At 39.7% G+C, this 18,232-nt stretch overlaps 1 protein-coding gene across 1 annotated transcript in view; it reads right to left on the bottom strand.

The window, feature by feature from the left end:
* The window catches only part of LOC106095279 (uncharacterized), a 959,813-nt gene that overhangs the window by 333,144 nt on the left and 608,437 nt on the right, over window positions 1-18,232 (bottom strand). Inside the window, exon 3 of the mRNA XM_059370295.1 lies at window positions 8,002-8,346. Within this exon, the coding sequence (XP_059226278.1) occupies window positions 8,002-8,346 (345 nt within the window). The remainder of the gene's footprint in view (window positions 1-8,001; window positions 8,347-18,232) is intronic.

Raw genomic sequence — 18,232 nt, 5'->3', positions numbered from 1 at the left:
GATCTTGGGTCTTGACTTCTTGAGCCTCTAGAGTGCGCAATTCTCATCTGATTGAAATGAAATTTTGTTATTATATCCAACAACTGTGCCAAGTATGGTTCAAATCGTTCCATAACCTGATATAGCTGCCATATAAACCGATCTTGGGTCTTGACTTCTTGAGCCTCTAGAGTGCGCAATTCTTATCCGATTTAAATGAGTTTTGGCACGTAGTATTTTGTTATTATATCCACCAATTGTGCCAAGTATGGTTCAAATCGGTCTATAACCTGATATAGCTGCCATATAAACCGATCTTGGGTCTTGACTTCTTGAGCCTCTAGAGTGCGCAATTCTTATCCGATTGGAATGAAATTTTGCAAGACGTGTTTTGTTATGATATCCAACAACTGCGCCAAGTATAGTTCAAATCGGTCCATAACCTGATATAGCTGCCATATAAACCGATCTTGGGTGTTGACTTCTTGAGCCTCTAGAGGGCGCAATTCTTATCCGATCAGAATGAAATTTTGCACGACGTGTTTTGTTATGATATCCAACAACTGCGCCAAGTATAGTTCAAATCGGTCCATAACCTGATATAGCTGCCATATAAACCGATCTTGGGTCTTGACTTCTTGAGCCTCTAGCGTGCGCAATTCTTATCCGATCAGAATGAAATTTTGCACGACGTGTTTTGTTATTATATCCACCAATTGTGCCAAGTATGGTTCAAATCGGTCTATAACCTGATATGGCTGTGCGCAATTCTTATCCGATTAAAATTAAATTTTGCACGACGTGTTTTGTTATGATATCCAACAACTGCGCCAAGTATAGTTCAAATCGGTCCATAACCTGATATAGCTGCCATATAAACCGATCTTGGGTCTTGACTTCTTGAGCCTCTAGAGTGCGCAATTCTTATCCGATTGGAATGAAATTTTGCAAGACGTGTTTTGTTATGATATCCAACAACTGCGCCAAGTATAGTTCAAATCGGTCCATAACCTGATATAGCTGCCATATAAACCGATCTTTGGTGTTGACTTCTTGAGCCTCTAGAGGGCGCAATTCTTATCCGATCAGAATGAAATTTTGCACGACGTGTTTTGTTATGATATCCAACAACTGTGCCAAGTATGGTTGAAATCGGTCCATAACCTGATATAGCTGTCATATAAACAGATCTGGGGATTTGACTTCTTGAGCTTTTAGAGGGCGCAATTCCTATCCGATTTGGCTGAAATTTTGCATGACGTATTTTATTTTTACTTTCAACAACTGTATCAAATAAAGTACAAGTCGGTTCATAACCTGATATGGCTGCCATATAAACCGATCTGGGATCTTGACTTCTTGACCCTTAGAGGTCGCAATTATTATCCGATGTGCCTGAAATTTTGTACGACGGATCCTCTCATGACCATCAACAAACGTGTTTATTATGGTCTGAATCGGTCTATAGCCCGATACAGATCCCATATAAATTGTTCTCTCTATTTTACTTCGTGAGCCCCAATGGGCGCAATTCTTATACGAATTGGCTGAAATTTTACACAGGTCTCCAACATATAATTTAATTGTGGTCCGAACCGGACCATATCTTGATATCGTTTTAATAGTAGAGCAACTCTTTTCTTATATCCTTTTTTGCCTAAGAAGAGATGCAGGGAAAAGAACTCGACAAATGCGATCCACGGTGGAGGGTATATAAGATTCGGCCCGGCCGAACTTAGCACGCTTTTACTTGTTCTTTTGCTATGACTTCCAACAAATTTTAAGAAATCACGATAGGGGTCGAACACGAAGAGCTAACCGATTTAAATTTTGTACCGATAATTAATATTGAAGAGGGTCTTTGGGGATTGCAAATGGGCATCGGTTCAGATTTGGGTATAGCTTCTATATAAACCTATCTCCCGATTTGATTTCTTGACCCTTTGGAAGCCGCAATTTTTGTCCGATTTGGCTAAAATTGCACGTTTTTCTTCTGCTATGACTTCCAACAACTGTGCCAAGTACGGTCCAAATCGGTTTGTAACCTGATATAGCTCCCATGTAAACCGGTTTCCCGATCATCCTTGTTGGGTTCCTAGAAGCTTTAATTTTGGTATGCGGAATAAAATAATGGCCTTCAACTAAGTTTATTTTGTATAAGTTTTTAGCAGAATCCATGCTGGTGGGTTTCCAAGATGCGGCCCGTCCGAACTTAGCACGCTTTTACTTATTCCTCTTTACATCCGTCCTATGTCCTTCCGTCCTCTGTCTGTTCGACTTCTTTACGTTTATCCTTTGTACGTTCGTACAACGTATATTAATCATCTGTCCGTTCATCAGTTTGTCTCTCATCCGTCCGACCATCTTCTGTCCTATCGTGCCCGTCCTCCCTTTGTCTGTCCGTCCTTCCGTTTGTCAGACAGGCAGGCATGTCTTCCGTCCGATCATCCTCTGTACGATAGCACTCTACCCATTCGTCCTCTGTTCGAACGCTCCGTTCATCCTTAGAATGTCTGTCGATACTTTGTCAGCCTGTCTGTCCGTTCTTTTGTCCGATCGTCCACTATCGATATGCCTGCCCGTGTGTCCCTAGTTGGATCACCCTCTGTACATTTGTCCTCTGTTTGTCTGTTCTTCATCTTCCGTCCGTCCGTCTTTCTGTTCGATCACCCTTTGTTTGCTTTTTGTCCTATAGCCCTCTATCCAATCGCTGTCTGTCCGATCGCGCTTTATCCATTTGTGCTGGGACTTACATATACTCCGAAAGCCTGGCAGGAGGCAAGGGTGGTATTTATTTACAAGTCCGGCAAGGCGAGTTGTGCTACACCAAAGGCCTACAAACCTATAATCCTTACGCCCTTTCTAATCTAAGCCATGAAACGTATTGTGGACACCTATTTCAAGAGAAGGTCGGTGGGGACTGCCCTGCACGAGGGTGTGCATAAAAAAGAGGAATCCTTCGACGCCAAAACGTACACACTGGGGGTATGCATTGACATCGAGGGGGCTTTTAACAATGTACGGACCGACACACTGATCTAATCCTCAGACTGGTATCGGGTGGACCGGGTCCTTAGAGACTGGACTGGAGACTGGATGCGGCGCAAGGCACGCCGCAGGGAGGCATTTTTTGCCAATCCTATGGGTGACCACCATAAATGACATATTATGGATGTTGAGTAAGGAGGGTTTTTAACCCGTCTGCTATGCAGACGATGTTATAATAATTCTTGTGGCAAGGATCCGAAACAGCTATGCAGAAGGGCCAATAAAGGTCTTGCAGGTGGCGCACGACTGGGCTAGACCCAGGGGTCTCAATGTTAGAACAGATAAGACTGAAATCTCCCTGTTCACGAGGTAGACGAAATTGGGCCAATTTGAAGCACCACGTTTCCTCAAAGACGGATTTCGATATCTGACAAGGTAAAATACTTAAGTGTGATCTTGGACAGGAACTTGAATTGGAAGTAGCACATTTAGGAGGTGGTGTAGTGTTAACGCGAGGAAGTCGAGTATTATCATTGTTACCGACAGTTAAATTGCCATAAGGGCAATAACATACTGGAAGGAATATCATGACAAGCTTGGAATGTAAGAAGGAGATTAACGCGTTTTCTGCGGATGGCACGATGCGCATCGTTTGGGTGCCGGATCATAGTGGAGTAACTGGGAATGAGAAAGCAAACGATTTGGCAGTGAAGGCCAGAGAACTGCCGTCAATAAACTTGTTTAATCCGAAGGGTTTCGGGCCAACGCAGTCCGAGTTCAGGGCGTGGGCGACGAATACGCATGTAACCATGTGGAACAGCGAAACGGTCGGTGGGACGGCGAAAATCCTATGGGGAGATCCGGATCGTGAGAAGACGAGGAAAGGAAGTAAAAAAGAGGTCAGTATAGCTTTCGGTATCATAACGGGACACATAGGCGGCAAGTAATAGCATGTGTAGGGCATGTGGGGAAGATGATGAGAAGTTGAAACATTTCCTATGTCATTGCGCGGTTTCGCGTCTAGCAGATACGGCACTTAGCTGGGGATACAATGCTAGACATTAACGTGAAGGATTTCGTAAGTAGCACTAAATTTCTAACATAGATTTTTATACCCACCACCGAAGGATGGCGGTATATTCACTTTGTCATTTTGTTTGCAACACATCGAAATATCCATTTCCGACCCTATAAAGAATATATTCTTGATCAGCGTAAAAATCTAAGACAATCTAAACATGTCCGTCCGTCTGTCCATCTGTCTGTTGAAATCACGCTCCAATCTTTAAAAATAGAAATATTGGGCTGAAACTTTGCATAGATTCTTTTTTTGTCCATAAGCAGGTTAAGTTCGAAGATGGGTTATATCGGTCCAGATTTGGATATAGCTGCTATATAAACCGATCCTCAGATTTAGGCCCATAAAAGCCACATTTATTATCCGATTTTGCTGAAATTTGGGACAGTGAGTTGTGACAGGCCTTCCGAAATCCTTCGTCAATTTGGCTCAGATCGGTTCAGATTTAGATATAGCTGCCATATAGATCGATCCTCCGATTTAGGGTTTTAGGGCCATAAAAGCCACATTTTTTATCCGATTTTGCTCAAATTTGGGAAAGTTAGTTGCGTTAGGCCCTTCGAAATTCATCTTCAATTTGGCCCAGATCGGTTCAGATTTGGATATAGCTGCCATATAGACCGATCCTCCGATTTAGGGTCTTAGGCCCATAAAGCCACATTTATTATCCGATTTTGCTGAAATTTGGGACAGTGAGTTGTCTTAGGCCCATCGACATCTTCTTCAATTTGGTCCTGATCCGATGTGTCCGAAATTGGGGACAGTATTTATTATTAAGCCCCTCGACATAGTTCCGCAATATGGCACAGATCGGTCCAGATTTGGATATAGCTGCCAAATAGCCCGAATTCTCGATCTGAGGTTTTGGGCCCATATCAACTTTCTTCAATTTGGCCCAACGACATCTTTTTTCAATTTGGTCCTGATCCGATGTGGCTGAAATTGGGGACAGTGAGTTAAATTAAGCCCCTCGACATACTTCTGCAATATGGCACAGATCGGCCCAGATTTGGATATAGCTGCCATATAGCCCGATTTCTCGATCTAAGGTTTTGTGCCCATGAAAGGCGCATTTATTGTCCGATATTGCCGAAATTAAGGACAGTGTGTTAGGTTAAGCCCCTCGACATATTTCTGCAATATGGCACAGATCGGTTCAGATTTGGATATAACTGTCATATAGACCATCTAAAGTTTTGGGGCCATAAAAGGCGCGTTATTGTCCGATGACGCCGAACTTTGGGACGGTGAGATGTGTAAGGCCCTTCGACATCCTTTTTATACTCTCCACCATAAGATGGGGGGTATAATAATTTCGTTATTCTGTTTGTAACTACTCGAAATATTCGTCTGAGACCCCATAAAGTATATATTCTTGATCGTCGCGACATTTTATGTCGATCTAGCCATGTCCGTCCGTCTGTCCATCCGTCCGTCCGTCTGTCTGTCGAAAGCACGCTAACTTTCGAAGGAGTAAAGGTAGCCGCTTGAAATTTTGCACAAATACTTCTTATTAGTGTAGGTCGGTTGGTATTGTAAACGGGCCATATCGGTCCATCTTTTGATATAGCTGCCATATAAACCGATCTTGGGTCTTGACTTCTTGAGCCTCTAGAGTGCGCAATTCTTATCCGATTGGAATGAAATTTTGCACGACGTGTTTTATTGTTATGTCCAACAACTGTGCCAAGTATGGTTCAAATCGGTCCATAACCTGATATAGCTGCCATATAAACCGATCTGGGGTCTTGACTTCTTGAGCCTCTAGAGGGCGCAATTCTTATCCGATTGGAATGGAATTTCGCACGACGTGTTTTGTTATGATATCCAATAACTGTGCCAAGTATGGTTTAAATCGGTCCATAACCTGATATAGCTGCCATATAAACCGATCTTGGGTCTTGACTTTTTGAGCCTCTAGAGGGCACAATTCTTATCCGATTTGAATGAATTTTTGCACGGAGTATTTCGTTATGACCTCCAGCAACTGTGCCAAGTATGGTTTAAATCGGTCCATAACCTGATATAGCTGTCATATAAACAGATCTGGGAATTTGACTTCTTGAGCTTCTAGAGGACCCAATTCCTATCCGATTTGGCTGAAATTTTGCATGACGTATTTTATTTTTACTTTCAACAACTGCGTCAAATAAGGTTCAAATCGGTTCGTAACCTGATATAGCTGCCATATAAACCGATCTGGGATCTTGACCCCTAGAGGTCGCAATTATTATCCGATATGCCTGAAATTTTGTACGACGGATCCTCTCATGACCATCAACAAATGTGTTTATTATGGTCTGAATCGGTCTATAGCCCGATACAGATTCCATATAAATCGTTCTCTCTATTTTACTTCGTGAGCCCCAATGGGCGCAATTCTTGTACGAATTGGCGGAAATTTTACACAGGTCTCCAACATATAATTTAATTGTGGTACGAACCGGACTATATCTTGATATCGCTCTAATAGCAGAGCAACTCTTTTCTTATATCGTGTTTTGCCTAAGAAGAGATGACGGGAAAAGAACTCGACAAATGCGATCCATGGTGGAGGGTATATAAGATTCGGCCCGGCCGAACTTAGCACGCTTTTACTTGTTTTAACCCTTCAGTCATCACATTTAAATATAATCCAGATCGGACAATACTTATAAAGGGTGATTTTTTTGAGGTTAGGATTTTCATGCATTAGTATTTGACAGATCACGTGGGATTTCAGACATGGTGTCAAAGAGAAAGATGCTCAGTATGCTTTGACATTTCATCATGAATAGACTTACTAACGAGCAACGCTTGCAAATCATTGAATTTTATTACCAAAATCAGTGTTCGGTTCGAAATGTGTTCAAATTTTGACAAATTTTGTTCAGCGATGAGGCTCATTTCTGGTTGAATGGCTACGTAAATAAGCAAAATTGCCGCATTTGGAGTGAAGAGCAACCAGAAGCCGTTCAAGAACTGCCCATGCATCCCGAAAAATGCACTGTTTGGTGTGGTTTGTACGCTGGTGGAATCATTGGACCGTATTTTTTCAAAGATGCTGTTGGACGCAACGTTACGGTGAATGAACACATTTCGAACCGAACACTGATTTTGGTAATAAAATTCAATGATTTGCAAGCGTTGCTCGTTAGTAAGTCTATTCATGATGAAATGTCAAAGCATACTGAGCATCTTTCTCTTTGACACCATGTTTGAAATCCAACGTGATCTGTCAAATTCTAATGCATGAAAATCCTAACCTCAAAAAAATTACCCTTTATTTAGCTGTCATATAGATTCATCTGCCGCTCAAGGGTCTTAAGCCCAAAAAAGGTGCATTTATTACCCAATTTCGCTGGAATTTGACACAGTGACTAGCATTAAGCCTCCACTTATCCGACCAACATATGGTTCACATTGATACTTATTCAAATACAACTGCCACATAGACCGATCTGCCGATTAAGGGTCTTAAGCCCAAAAAAAAGCTGCAAGTGTTTCCCGATTTCGATTTAACTTGAAAGAGTGAGTTGTTTTAAGCCTTCCGTCATCACGCCTAAATAGGGTCTAGATCGGCCAATATTTAGATTTAGCTGCCATATAGACCGATCTGCTGATTGAGGGTCAAAAGCCCATAAAAGCCGTAATTATTATCTGATTTCACAATGTTGGTCCGATCTTTGCAAAATTTTCAGTGAGGTGTTTTATTTGACATCCAAGTATGTGTGCAAAACTTCATCCAAATTGGTTCAGATTTGGATATAGCTCCCATATCTTTCTTTCATCATCCGATTAGACCTTTAAAGACTGTAGAAGCCACAAGTTAGATCCAATCGTAAGAAAATCTTACAATTGTCAATTTGTAAGATTTTCTATTATTTAAAATCAATGTCTAACTAGATTTCGACGCAGATTTTATGTATTTAAAGTAGTGTATAGACTCGTTTAATTTTAAGGAGAGAAAAACTTACCGTTATTATGATTGAGAAAAGCATTTTCTGCATCAGTTATATGGTGATTATTGGACACACCTGCTGCCTGTTGATCCGTTGGATTTGGAGTTGAATAATCGTAGGGGCTACCACTGCCAGTGCTACCGGCTATGGATTTGTAGACATGTTGAGATAATTGTTGATGACGCATTTGTTGTTGTTGTTGCTGCTGTTGTTGAAGTTGATGCGGTTGTGACTGCTGCATGGATGCAGACGATATTGAGGTGGAAGTATAAGGATTATTATAAATGTTGCGGGTATCAGTCGATGAAGACGATTGATTGACTGAACTTAAGCCATTGGCAGGAAAATGACGGGATTTGGCTGAAAAAGGGAAGAAAGGGAAACTTTCAAAATCTCCCTAAAATCGTACAAAATGTTAAAGACTTTAATGTTTGACTCAAATAAAATTCTAAATGCTCCCAAATCCCGTTTGGTGAAACTAATTTCCCTTCTAAACAGTCAAAGGCATATTCTTGTTTATAAATGTTGGTAGTTATCACCAGCACATGCATATTTAATAAGTTGAAGTACAGAAATAATAAAAAAATTCCACAAGGCAAACAAAAAAGACGAAAAATTGGCACATATGCAACCGTAAACAAAGAAGAAAAAACAAGTAAAAAGGCGTTAAGTTCGGCCGGGCCGAACTTTGGATACCCACCACCTCGGGTATATATGTAAACCACCTTTCATTAAAATTCGGTGAAAATTTCATACCTTATGACCCATATCAGTTATATCAAAACATGTTCCGATTTGGACCAAATACTAATAAGTACAGTAGCTATATCTAAAAATTAACCGATCTGAACCATATACGACACGGATGTTGAAAAGCCTAACATAAGTTACTATGTAAAATTTCAGTGAAATCGGATTATAAATGCGCTTTTTATGGGGCAAAGACTTTTTTATGGGGCAAAACATAGATATCGGTCTATATGGCAGTTATATCTAAATTTGGACCGATCTGTGCGATATTGCAGATGTATGTCAAGGGGCTTAACTTAACTCACTTTACCAAATTTCGGGGACATCGGACAATAAATGAGCATTTTATGGGCCCAAAACCTTAAATCAAGAAATCGGTCTATATAGCAGCTATATCCAAATCTGAAACGATCTGAGCCAAATTGAAGAAAGATGTCGAGGGGCCTAACGCAACTCACTGTCCGAAATTTCAGCAAAATCGGGTAATAAATGTGGCCTTTATGGGCCTAACACCATAGATCGGAGGATCGGTCTATATGGCAGCTATATCCAAATCTGAACCGATCTGAGCCAAATTGACAAAGGATGTCGAAGGGCCTAACAAAACTCACTGTCCCAAATTTCAGCAAAATCGCGTAATAAATGTGGCTTTTATGGGCCTAACACCGTAAATCGGAGGATCGGTCTATATGGCAGCTATATCCAAATCTGAACCGATCTGGGCCAAATTGACAAAGGATGTCGAAGGGCCTAACACAACTCACTGTGCCAAATTTCAGCAAAATCGGGTAATAAATGTGGCTTTTATGGGCCTAACACCATAAATGGAGGATCGGTCTATATGGCAGCTATATCCAAATCTGAACCGATCTGGGCCAAATTAACAAAGGATGTCGAAGGGCCTAACACAACTCACTGTCCCGATTTTCAGAGGAATCGGATAAAAAATGTGGCTTTTATGGCCCTTAGACCCTAAATCGGAGGGTCGGTCTATATGGCAGCTATATCCAAATCTGGACCGATCTGAGCCAAATTGACGAAGGATGTCGAAGGGCCTAACAAAACTCACTTTTCCAAATTTCAGCAAAATCGGATAATAAATGTGGCTTTTATGGGCCTAAGACCCTAAATCGGCGGATCGGTCTATATGGGGGCTATATCAAGATATAGTCCGATATAGCCCATCTTCGAACTTAACCTGCTTATGGACAAAAAAAGAATCTGTGCAAAATTTCAGCTCAATATCTCAATTTTTAAAGACTGTAGCGTGATTTCAACAGACAGACGGACAGACGGACAGACGGACGGACATGCCTAGATCGTCTTAGATTTTTACGCTGATCAAGAATATATATACTTTATAGGGTCGGAAATGGATATTTCGATGTGTTGCAAACGGAATGACAAAATGAATATACCCCCATCCTTCGGTGGTGGGTATAAAAATTATAATAACGAATCCATGGCGCACACACACGGAGACAGACAGACACTCAAGTACTCCACAAAACCACAAATGATAATATCCTAGGGGACCCGATAATATTTCTGGGAAATACCACCAAGCATCGGATGCAGGCCAGGTCTGTGGGTTGCCTTTATTTGCAACTTCATTAAATCAGTTTCCGCGTCATCATTTCCGTTTCCAACGGCAATCAAACAAAACCCGAACAGCCACACATCACATATGCAAACAAAGCCAAACATACGTTCATATATTCCCAGAGACAATGGCAAAACCGTTAAAGGATAAAAAGCTTATTTCACACACAAGACAGACAAAATGAAAACTCCTTTAGCACAATAATTCGCTTTCGCTTTTCCATGCCCAAATTTTGATAGTTGTTGAAGGTGGGTGGGTGGGGAAAGGCCTTGGAATTTTAAAATAATTCATAATTCATGTGTGAAAATCAACAAAAGGCAAATTGGGGAAATTTTCCTTTTGAGCCACAAACCAAAAGTGTAAGACTTACGAAAAGGGTTGAAAGCAACCTTAAGCGGGAATGGTAGATATCCATCCATGTATTTATATGCCGGGGAAAAATTAGCCCCAATGTGAAAAACTGCTTAAATGTTTCAATGGAAGCCGCATTTAAATATTGATGCAACATAGTTGAGTGTAAAAGGGGGTGTTTTCAACTTAGCCCTTTTTTTTTTTTGGCTAGCAGTCGAAACTGATGTGGCGTTTTTTTCTGCTTTCATTATAAGCCAAAGGTAGACACTTTTGTTGGGTCAAGCTAATGAGCAACTCGTTACTGTCTGCGGTTGAGGGTGGTGCAATTATAGTCTAAGAGAGGGATACAAAAATGTATGTTGATTGAATGGAAGTTCAAAAAACTAAAGAGTTAAAATAAATAAAGCTGGCAATTAAATTAAAACTTCTTGTATATAAAAGTAAAAGTATGTTTGTTTAGCTGTGGGTTTGTACTGCATAGGCAGGAAAACAGCTGAACTGATTTATAACAAGACTTCCAAAAATATATCCAATAATAATAAATATTAGGCACCAAGTATCTGGGGAGCTCCAAAAAACCTGCAAAAGGTCATACGAACCGACTGGAACAATATGGACTCAAATACAAGGTCTTTGAGAGTAAGTAACGAAACTAATATTCGAATTTGGGAACAAGTCTTTGGTTCCTAGCCAAAAAATCCCTCAAAAGCACATGCAGGCCGAGTGGGATCACGTGTGACGTAAATAAGTAAAAGCATGGTAAGTAAGTTCTGGCAGACCCCTACCCACGGCTGTGAGATGTGATCCATGCTTGGATATAGCCGCCATATAGACCGACCGACCTACCGATCAACCTATGTAGGGTATTCAAGCCATAAAGGTTCCATTTATTACCCTATTTTTCGATGAAATATACACCGTGCGTTTTGGTAGATCCCTACCTATTCCTGTTAAATGTGGTCCAGATCGGACCATATTTGGATATAGCTGCCATATAGACCGATCTCTCGATAAAGGGTGTTGAGCCCAAAAGAGAAGAATTTTTCATCCGATTTCGACGAAAATTGGTACAGTGAGTTTTGGTAGATCACTACCCATTTTTGTAAGATGTAGTCCAGATCGGACCTAATATGGATATAACTGCCATATACACCGATCTTCCGATGTAGAGCACCAAGATATCGAATAGGCAAGATATCTGCAAAATTAGATATACCCATCCCTTGGGTATATATGGGTAAATACCTGGGTATTTATCCAAATTACCGGGTAAATAACTTTTGGGTATATATCTATCGCCCATCTCTAGTTATGGACCGATTCAGACCATACATGGTTTGGATGTTAGAGACTATATCAGAAGTCATTGATCCGATCAGCAGGATCGGATAAGAATTGAGCCCTAAGGGGCTCAAGAGTACAATCGGGAGATCTGTTTATACGGAAGCTATATCAGGTTGGACATATTGAGGCGTTTGATGAAAACCCATTTTCCACAGGATACGATTCGACTCACGGAGACAACGAAATTTTAGGAAAATGATAGAGGCCGCAATTCTTACCCAATTTAGCTGAAATTTTGTAAAACGTGTTTTGTTATGACTTCCAATAACTGTGGCAAATATAGTCTGAATCGGTTCAAAACCTTATATAGTGTTTTGTTATGACTCTCAATAACTGCGCTAAATATGGTTCAATTCGGCCCATAACATGATAAAGCAGCCATATAAACTGTTCGTTGATCTTGACTTCTTGAGCCTCTAAAGGGCGCAATTTTTATCAGATTTAGTTGAAATTTTGCACAGTGACATCTATTGGGTTGCCCAAAAAGTAATTGCGGATTTTTCATATAGTCGGCGTTGACAAATTTTTTCACAGCTTGTGACTCTGTAATTGCATTCTTTCTTCTGTCAGTTATCAGCTGTTACTTTTAGCTTGCTTTAGAAAAAAAGTGTAAAAAAAGTATATTTGATTAAAGTTCATTCTAAGTTTTATTAAAAATGCATTTACTTTCTTTTAAAAAATCCGCAATTACTTTTTGGGTTTGATCTCAAATATACAGTTTTATTATGGATCATAACTTGATATAATTCCAATTGCATAAAAATTCTCTTTTCTCTCTCCTTTGTTTGCCTAAAAAGAGATACCAGGGAAAGATCCATGGTGGAGGGTATATAAGATTCGGCCCGGCCGAACTCAGCACGCTTTTACTTGTTGAGTCTCTACGGAACAGACAAACAAACAAAGCGCAACAATTTAATCTTTTATAATAGAAGAAGATATTGTCAAGATTTTGTTACCATAGAAATTTTTTAAAATTGTATTGTTATAAAGACTTGATATGCTTTTTCAGTTGTTTGTCCCTTTCCACATCCAATTATGACAGATAACCTCTTTGCCATTAAATTGATCACAATGGTCCATATATAATTTTGGTCGTTGGTTTGTAATGCTCAAAAAACATGTTATACTAAATGTTCCATTACTTTCTCTGCATGATTTATGCATAAGTCTTCACAACAAGGCCATTAAATATTTTTTTTTTAACATATTGAAGAAAATATAAATTTTGCACCAAGGACTATTAGGAAAATCCTTCTTTATGATTTTATTTATTACACTTTTAACCAAATTTGGCAAATTTGCACAGTTTTTAACAACAAACTAGCAAGAAAAAAAAAATCCCTCACCACAGTCAGAAAACCAAATGAAGGTAAGAAAAACCTAAAAAAGTGGAAGCAGGGAAATGAAAGATAGAATAAAAAAAAGGAAAAATAAATAAACGTAAATTGAGCTATTTACGTAAATTTTATGGCCGACAATTTGATATTTATTTGCCGTTTTGGTCTCTCCCTCTCTCCCGTTTGCAGCCTCCTTTTTTCCTTTGGATTCAAGTTGTTACCCTTTATTTGCAGCATGGGCAAGCGAAGAGCTATTTGTTTTGCTGCAGAAAGTGGCCAAATGGGGGAAAAAAGGTCCTGGTGATGAAACTGGAGATGGCCATGCTAAACTTTTAGGCCACACATGTTTTTAATGCCTCGAAGGTTAGAAGTTTTACCAAAAAAATGGTGTCTCTTCCTTTTATGCCCAAGTACCCCTTTGTGATGCGGCTCGTCATTTGGTAAACAACTGACAATTTAAATAATTTGCAGCAAAAAAAAAAAACAAAATACAGATCACAGGAAATATAACAAAGAAAACTTTATTTTGGTCCTTTTTGGGACCCATCATCAATGCAAACGTAACAAAAGCATCACCCAAATGTAACAAAATTTGAAAAGTCATTGAGAGAAATCCCCAAGGATGAGTTCTGTCCTGACAAACATACTAACATAGTGTTGCTTGGCAGCTGCATATGTGGCCCTATTGTTTGTTTAAAAATAAACGTGTGTGAGTGTGTGTGTGTGTGTATATATAAAATTGCTCCATTTTTCGTTTCGTTTGGCTTTGCTTCATTTCTTTTTTGGCCTCATAAATGTCTTTGCGCTTCAATAAGCAATTGTTGTGATTTTCATTTTCTCCCCTTTTGTTTCCGTTTCCGTTGTCAGCCAATATTTTGCGAAATGTGTTTTTTATTGGTACGAGCCATTAGTGAGAGCGAGGCATTGAAGTAAAGTTTTGTTATTTTGATTTTCTCGAAAAAGATGAGGGCAAATTTTGGGGAAAAAGCTTTCTTCATTTCATAGAGATTTTCAACATTTGTTTGTCGTTTGGTATGCATAGTTAAAACTTAAATTTTTTATACCCACCAGCGATGTATGGGGTATATTCATACCGAAAATGGGTATCAATTCTTGCTCTACCGCCCAATTCCTTTCATTTAAGTTCCACATTGACATGGTCGGTAAATATGCATAAATTAGGGGTGTTTTGGGGATTGGGGTGGTCCCCCAAACTCTAAGCCCGGAAAATATATCAGCAACGTGCTCTATTCTCATATATCTATTTATCATTTATTTTTACCTCATATTGCCATTGCCCTCAAAATTGGATATCAATTTCGTTTTCTAATCTCATTTAAACTCCTTATTGCAAAAGTCAGCCAATATGTCCGGTTTGGGTACAGGCCCTAAAAACTATGAACTAAGACCAAAATTGTCTAGGTGAGGAAATACGTTCTAGTTGGGGATTGTTATGGTGGTGGGACGTTCGCTAGACAGTTGGCCCCTAATATTGATATCAGATACGTGGTCAACTCCCACATACCTTTAATTTGAGCCCCATATTTCCATAGTCGGCAAACATGACCGGCTTGGGGGGTGTTTTGTGGGATTGGCGGTCACTCAGTGAGTTGGCCTTGAAAATATATATCGGATTCGTATTCCACTCTAAAAACCCTCTTATTTGAGCCTCATATTGCAATAGTCAGAAAATACTTCAATGGGTTGTGTGGTGGGGGTGGGGTGGCCCCATAGACACTTCGAATATTGATATCAAATTCGTGCTTTACTCCCAAAGACCTTTCATTTGAGCCCCATATTGCTATTGTCGTAAATTTGTCCCATATTGCCATGGTCGTTAAATATGTCCGATTTAGGTGTGTTTTGGGGCTTGGGGTAGTCGCACTAACACTTGGTCCGACAATTGGGTATCAGATACGTTTTCTTATCCTAAATACCTTTCATTTTAGTCCCATATTGTCGTGATTGGTTTAAATATATGTTTGGTAGGTTTTAGGGTGGGGCAGCCCCTCTAGGTATCCCATCCGAAAATTGGAATATTGGATACCAATTTGTTTATTTTTAGGGTACTATAAGATAGCACACAAAATTTCGCTTATATCGCACCACCCATCTCCGAGATCTGGCGTTTCTGAAAATTAGGGTAAGGGGGAGGGTCCTCCCCCTCCTTCAGATATCAAAAAATGTAGTACCCTATTTTCACCACGGGGTCATTATGCACCATCTGTGAAAATTTCAAGAAAATCAGTCCAGCCGTTTCTGAGTCTATAAGGAACACACGAACAAACACAAATTAATTTTTATACTCAAGATAACTATGGATGTGGTACCTATAACAAAGAAAAGAGTGCTAAGTTCGGCAGGGCCAAATCAAGAAATAGGAGCTCTGTCTACTTATTTACCGAATTGAACCACACTTGGCGCAGTTGTTGAGAGTGATAGCAGAACACTACATGCAATATTTCAGCCAAATCGGATAAAAATCGCGGCTTGTTTGGTCTTAAGAAGTCTAATTGAGAGATCGGTTTATATGGGAGCTATTTATGTTTTTGACCGATTTGAACTGTACTTGGGAGAGTTGTTGGAAGTCATAACAGAACATCATGTACAAATTATCAGCCAAACCGGATAAAAATTGTGGATTCCATGGGCTCAAGAAGTCAAATCGGGAGATCGGTTTATATGGGAGCTATATCAGGTTCTTGGCTGATTTGGACCGTACTTATCATTTGTTGGAAGTCATAACAGAACACCATGTGCAAAATTTTAGCCAAATCGGACAAAAATTGTTGCTTCCATGGGCTCAACAAGTCAAATCGGGAGATCGGTTTATAAAGAAGCTACATAAAAATCTGAACTGGCATAGCTTATTTGCAATTCCCAACGACCTACATCAATATAAAGTATTTCAAGCGGCTAGCTTTACGCGTTCGACCGCCATCGCAATTTTGACAGACGGACAGTCGGATGGACATGGCTATATCGTTTCGGAACGTCGAGAAAATCAGGAATATGTACACTTTATGGGGTCTCAGACGAATATTTCAAGGTGTTACAAACGGAATGACTAGACTAGATCCCATGGTGGTAGCTATAAAAAACAATTTGTGTTGTTTTTATACCCTCCACCATAAGATGGGGGGTATACTAATTTCGTCATTCTGATTGTAACTACTCGAAATATTCGTCTGAGACCCCATAAAGTATATATATTCTTGATCGTCGTGAAATTTTATGTCGATCTAGCCATGTCCGTCCGTCTGTCCGTCCGTCCGTCCGTCTGTCCGTCCGTCCGTCCGTCCGTCTGTCTGTCGAAAGCACGCTAACTTCCGAAGGAGTAAAGCTAGTCGCTTGAAATTTCGCACAAATACTTCTTATTAGTGTAGGTCGGTTGGTATTGTAAATGGGCCATATCGGTCCATGTTTTGATATAGCTGCCATATAAACCGATCTTGGGTCTTGACTTCTTGAGCCTCTAGAGTGCGCAAATCTTAACCGATTGGAATGAAATTTTGCACGACGTGTTTTGTTATGTATCCAACAACTGTGCCAAGTATGGTGCAAATTGGTTCATAACCGGATATAGCTGCCATATAAACCTATCTTGGGTCTTGACTTCTTGAGCCTCTAGAGTGCGCAATTCTTATCCGATTGGAATGAAATTTTGCACGACGTGTTTCGTTATTATATCCAACAATTGTGTCAAGTATGGTTCAAATCGGTCCATAACCTGATATAGCTGCCATATAAACCGATCTGGGGTCTTGACTTCTTGAGCCTCTAGAGTGCGCAATTCTTATCCGATTGGAATGAAATTTTGCACGACGTGTTTTGTTATGATATCCAACAACTGTGCCAAGTATGGTTCAAATCGGTCCATAACCTTATATAGCTGTCATATAAACCGATCTTGGGCCTTGACTTCTTGAGCCTCTAGAGTGCGCAATTTTTACCCAATTGGGATGAAATTTTGCACGAAGTGTTTTGTTATGATATCCAACAACTGTGTCAAATAAGGTTCAAATCGGTTCATAACCTGATATTTTACTTCGTGAGCCCCAATGGTCGCAATTCTTATACTTTTGCTTTTCGGTTTGTTTGTTTGTTTCGTATAGATTCAAAAACGGCTGAACCGCTTACCTTGAAATTTTCACAGATTGTGAAAGAAAATCTTTCTAGGTTCTACTCAATAATTCAAAAGGTACGCAAAATAAAGTTTGACTAGGTTTCAACATAGGTACCATTCATTAAAAGTAGTACGTAGACTAGGTGGTGTAGGATATAGCCTCCGGCCGACTTTTGCCTTTCCATACTGGTTTTATAACAGCAATTATACTTTTATTTTATCTTAAAGCATAATGCGGATATGGCGAATTTATCGACACACAAAAATTTATTTTGACAATTTATTGATTATTTCCCTTAAGGGTCCCAAGCAATGGTTCGTTCAATGCAGAGACATTGTAATTTTTTGCGAGCTGAAATATTCATAGATTGTCGAATGCAGTTGCTTGGTGATAATTTGTTTTCGTTCTTAACCTTGTTACAATAAATAAGCCAACGAATGGATTTAAGCATATGAACTCACACACATCGGAATTTTTTTTAACCATTTTATTTGTCTAGCGTTAAATTTTATAGGCAGGCACAGTAATGAAGATTAAAATAGAAGAAGCTATTATTGTAGTCGAGGAAAGCGTTATGCAAAATGTTGTCAAGATTGGTGAATACATCCCTTCCCCAAACCCCCCCCCCCCCCCCACCACAAAACATTACTTATTTACTGACCATGGAAATATGAGACTTAAATAAAAGGTATTTAAGTGGAGAATTTGAATCTGATACCCAAATATGGGAGCGA

Source organism: Stomoxys calcitrans, chromosome 1 (genome assembly GCF_963082655.1).
Source record: "Stomoxys calcitrans chromosome 1, idStoCalc2.1, whole genome shotgun sequence".
NCBI lineage: Eukaryota > Metazoa > Arthropoda > Insecta > Diptera > Muscidae > Stomoxys > Stomoxys calcitrans.
The sequence above is the reverse complement of the archived record's forward strand: the minus strand, read 5'-3'. Positions and strand labels throughout refer to the sequence as shown.